This window comes from Emys orbicularis, chromosome 14 (genome assembly GCF_028017835.1).
Source record: "Emys orbicularis isolate rEmyOrb1 chromosome 14, rEmyOrb1.hap1, whole genome shotgun sequence".
In the NCBI taxonomy this organism is placed as follows: domain Eukaryota; kingdom Metazoa; phylum Chordata; order Testudines; family Emydidae; genus Emys; species Emys orbicularis.
In genome coordinates, this window is record NC_088696.1 from 22785242 (window position 1) to 22790318 (window position 5077).

A 5077-nucleotide genomic window follows, 5' to 3' on the forward strand; every position below is an offset into this window, starting at 1 on the left:
CATTAAGTACTATAGGAATCTGTGGAATGTGGAGTGCAGATTTATGTGTCTTAACAATTTCTTTACTGGTTTGTAATAAGCCTGCAAACTAACACTTTATTTTTATATTAATTTGGCCTTAGAAGTCGAGTATACTGGAGCATGACAAGAACAACAAAAATAAACTGGCATATACTTAATAACTGTAACAGTGAATTGCCTCCAATACTAAAATATTTATCGAAACTGGGGGAAAAAAACTAAAAAGAATTACCCTCTACAGCCTGCTACCAGATCTTTAACAGTGGGCAACGTAATGCCTTAAGGTACCTCAAACTGTCTTTCATTTTCTAGACTTAATGGCTGATTGCAGAAATCAATGTTGCCATTAGTAACAGAGTATTTGTTATGGCATGATTTCCTCTGTTGTTAGCCTTGCAGAATGATTACAGTATTAGTGAGGTGCTTTCTTTATAAAGGGCTGAAGATATAACTTTCAATTTACTATCCATTAGTAAGTGGCTTTGGAAATATAGATGAGGCCAGAAATCTTACCTGTTATTACTTGGAGATTTTATTTCAGCAGTCATAGGCTAGTAACTTTAAAAATTGTACCAGGAAGCTCAATATTTTATAGACCTCTTCAATGAAATATTATCTGCTTTGCTATTTTATACACAGCAAGTTAACATGACATACAATGCAATTAAAATGTTTCAGTTCAATTTCTATTTTTCTTGTACTTTCAAATACACATGGAATAAATGGAAGGCTGCATACATGTTAAAATAAGCATATAAATGAAAATTATGTCAAGAAACTAATAATGTATTTTATTTTATTTTTTGTTCTAGTCAGCACAGTGACCTGGTGGCAGTGCACATCTCAGCTAAATAACTGAATTGGTTGGGGATTGGGACTAGGCTGTGTCTCTCAGGAGGGCTGGCGGCCAATACAATACAACCCTTTGAGCTATAGCTTAAAGAAAGTAGCTTGCTTCACCTTTCCACCTGGAGGCAATAGTAGTGTATAGAAGAGAGAGAGAGCAGGGATACAACAGAGGAGCTTTAGAAAAGAGTTCCCCAAGTGACACCCTCATTGGTGAAAGCACAGACCTTGTACACTGCCACCTGTGGCATAGCTGAAGAGATAGCTGAAAGGCCAGGAAAAGTTTACCCATGAAAAATATCCATCGGTGAAATGAGAATTTATTTAAAAAGTGTGAAGGGATTTTAAAAAAAGAGAACCCAAAATACCATGCTCTAGCACACAGCACCACAGCCCTGCAAACTATTAGGGAACTGTAAGTATGAACAACACTGGTAAATTGTATAAACTACTACATTATTGTCATTTAAACTAAAGCAACTAATTTCTCAGTCAAAATTGGTGATGGATAAGTTAGCATACCTGAAGAGGAAGGTGAGGAAGGATGTGGACTGTCCTCCTGTGCACTTCCTGTCTGTGAGAGACCCCCACCTACTCCACTTTCTTCAGTAATGTTAGAGGACCCTGGTGTTGTCGACCTGCTGACAGACTGAGACTCCTGATCACTTCCAGACCCACGTCGCTCATCGAGGCTACTTTGAATTATCTCTTCTTCTGCTTTTCTGTCTCTCTTGTGTACCCTGGAGTGAACAACAACTTGGTGGTATGTTCTAAAAACCCTTCCACAGTCAGGACACTCAGTTGGCTTTTCTTTCACATTTCCATGACTTTGCATGTTATAATCAAGTCCCTGATTCATACCATGTGACAAAAAATCTCGACTGCCTTCTAAAGGGTCTAGTTTGTTTGGCAAGTCTCTCTGATTGCCCATTTTAGTGCTGTGAACCAAATCAGCAGGCATTTTCTGCTTAGAGCCATCTGCTCCTACTAACACATACTCCCGCTTCTCCTTATCAAACATAACTCCAGCATTTGCCAAAGTGTCTTCATGGCTGCGCTGTATCTGCTGCTCTTTAGACAAAAAGCCATGTTCCATGGCCATTCCCCTTGCCATAAGCTGCCAGGCTTGATAGCTGTTTACTGGATCCATCTCTGCAGCCTTGGCAGCAGCCTGTAACCTTTCTATACAGCTGGATTTCAGAGGAGGCACCAGATTGAGACATCCCAATAAAGAATGTTTATCCCCTTCAGCAATACTGTGGCCGATTCCAGCAATGGGTGAAAGGAGTTTCCCCAGAACTTCTCTCTCTTTCATGGGCAAATCTCCTTTGTTATAAATCTGATTTTGTTCACTTAAACTTGCTTTGTCTGGAGGAAGAAAGCCACTTTGCAAACATGATAGGTATCGTGAATACAAGTTTGCATGAGCTTCCTGTGACATACTGCTGATGGATACAGGTACTTCTGGATCATTAGGAGATTTGTTCTTTACGGATAATTTATTCAGATGGACTTTCATGTGATTTTTAAGAAACCAAGGCTCTTTGAAGCGCCTCCCACAAATCTGACAGCAGTGCTCAAAGGAATCTTTGTGCTTTCTCATGTGGCCTTTCAGGAACCAGGCTTGGCTAAATACTTGGCCACACACCTCACAGCGAAACTCATTGGTAGATTGTTCTCCATTCCCATTGGATCCCTGGCCTTGAGCTGACTCCGCAGTTATGTGAGCTTTCTCCACGTGACTAATCAGCTCCTCCTCCTGAGAGGCAGCAAAGTCGCACAGAGTACACTTGTAAGGCTTGTGCAGGATCCTTATGTGTCTGTCCAGCTCTTCCCGCTTCTTAAACTTTCCTTTGCAAAATGTGCATCTGAACCCAGCAGTCTGAGCTACTACTTCTTCCTGGACACTCACAGGCTTTGGAGAGGGGACAGGGTTCGAAATATCAGGTGTGCTGTGATTAGCTGGCACAGACAAATTACAGTTTGCCAGAGGTGTTGGCTGCGAATGCTGCTGTGCTTTCACATCAGGTCGTGGCTGCAAAAGGCTGCTTTTCATCTGCTTGTCTCGCAGAATCGCCCTCTCCTCCAGCTCGTGTAAAAGCCGGTTTTCTTCTCGGACTCTTCCCCGGCCTTTGCCAAGGTTTCCAAGTTTGTGAGTACGTAGGTGAATCTTCAGGTTGCCTTTCTGAGCTGCTCTATGGTCGCAGTACGGACACTTAAATGGTTTCTCTCCAGTGTGAGTGCGCATGTGGAGCGATAGGATGCTATTAAACCGAAAGCGTTTCCCACAGAGGGGACATGGGTACTTTCTGTTCTTCCTGGCATCATCCTCGATATCACTCATCTGAGACATGATCCCAAGATTTTGTCCATTTAAAAATTGTTGCAGATCCACTCTTCCATTCAAACTGGTGTCAACATCTCTATTGAGCTGATTTGCTAACAGTGCCATCTGACTGCTGATTGGCTGATTTGCTATAGCCACGTGACTTTTCTCTTCTAGTGCTGCTGATGCCTTCTCCTCAGTATTCTGCCTGTTCTGAAGTTCTGGAAAGGCATGACTGAGCTGTGAAGTTATCTGATGCAGCTTCTGGCTCATTGAATACTGGCCATTAAGTATGGTACTGTTGAGATGGGCGTCAGCTTCTGATACAGCTGAAGAAACACCAAGGCACAAACTAGCTTCCTCCATCCCTGAAAATAAGGAGATAGTTTAGATTTGTACTACAAAATGGTTATAAGCAGTGAATCAACTATATCTGCGGACATAATATTTTCATTTTATGTTGAACCTACACATAATAATGCAAAGGAATTATAGTAGAAAACAATAAAAAGTATATTAAATGCTAATTATACTATACAGTTGTGATATTTGTTCTTAATTATATAATGCCTTCATTGTACTGTATGTTTACTGATTTAAATTATTAATTAGTATTTTAAAATAGCATGTTGACAGTTTCAGTATCTAATTATTAAAGGGGTGGCATAAGCTTTCAATGTCTCTTGTTCTATTTCCTGTGAAACTGCACCTGTTTACATTTTCAATCTATAGAAAAAGAAACATTATGCATCTCTCCCATTTCCATTTTAAAAAGCACAAACAGAAAACAAAAAATAACTTTCAGTTCTATTAACCATTTTCAATATATTACACATTCCACAATGAGAAAAATAGTTTTATGATTTGACCAAAAAAAACCGAAGGCATGATATTTACTGGTATACAATAAACCAAGATAATGTTTTTTGGAAAAAATAAAGTAAAGGACAAGCTTTAGAACAATAAAAGGGATTTTGCTTCAGTCAACAAAAAGTGCAGTAATATCTCATTAAGCTGATTAGTATGCTGCTTAGAAACAGTACTAGGTGCTGTAACACATGATTATAATCATAAAAATCCTTCAGTGTTTGCAAGTAAGCATTAACGAGGTATATTAAATTTTAAGGAGACTGCGACTAGCAGCTTTGTAAACCTCTGAGATTAAGATTTAACCCTTCTGTTACAAGACATTGTTTTTTGTCATTTTGAAACTGTGGCCATCAAAAAAAAAATGCATACATTATCTTCTGCTAAATCTTGTAATTCATTGTTGAGACCCTTCAGATTTCAGTTCTTAGAAAAACTTTAAGTTTATAAAGAAATATCTCTGTCCTTCGAGGGTAAGATATGTGATTTAAGGGACTTTGATTTGTTTTAAAGAGTTCTCTTACAGAACTAGATAAAACCAATTAAAATCCAGGGAAGGTGCTATAGGAAATATCAACAAATTTAAGTATTTTAAATAACTTTCCCAATACACAGTAATGAGTACAAATAGTACCTTCAGTATGTGTACTGCAGAAAATTAGAACTCAAAGCTGTTTGTTAAACACAAGTGCTCAGTTCTGGTCTGCATAATTGTCCATAATAATATTCTATTCTTGCCACATTCTCTAGTCTATTCAGAAATAATGTATCTATAATACTCTATTTAAAATAAAAAGTTTTACATTAATGACTTTTGAACAATAAGAAACTATAAGGTCAGATGCAAACATAATGAAGATCTGTCTTATTTACATATATAATTAGACATTTTCTCCACCATAAAGTTACCAAATTCCTTAACTTCTTACTGAATAGTTATTTAATTGATTCAACTTATTATTCATTTCTGGACACAGAAACTTACGCACCAGGCTTGCTGCAAAGGTAACATGTTCA

The 5077-nt window shown here is 38.2% G+C and overlaps 1 protein-coding gene across 1 annotated transcript in view; it reads right to left on the bottom strand.

Annotated features, from left to right (window-relative positions):
• ZNF536 (zinc finger protein 536) overlaps positions 1-3559 on the bottom strand; it is a 226591-nt gene extending 223032 nt beyond the window's left edge. Inside the window, exon 1 of the mRNA XM_065416755.1 lies at positions 1390-3559. Coding sequence (XP_065272827.1) covers positions 1390-3559 — 2170 coding nt within the window. The remainder of the gene's footprint in view (positions 1-1389) is intronic.
• Positions 3560-5077: the final 1518 nt, after the last annotated feature.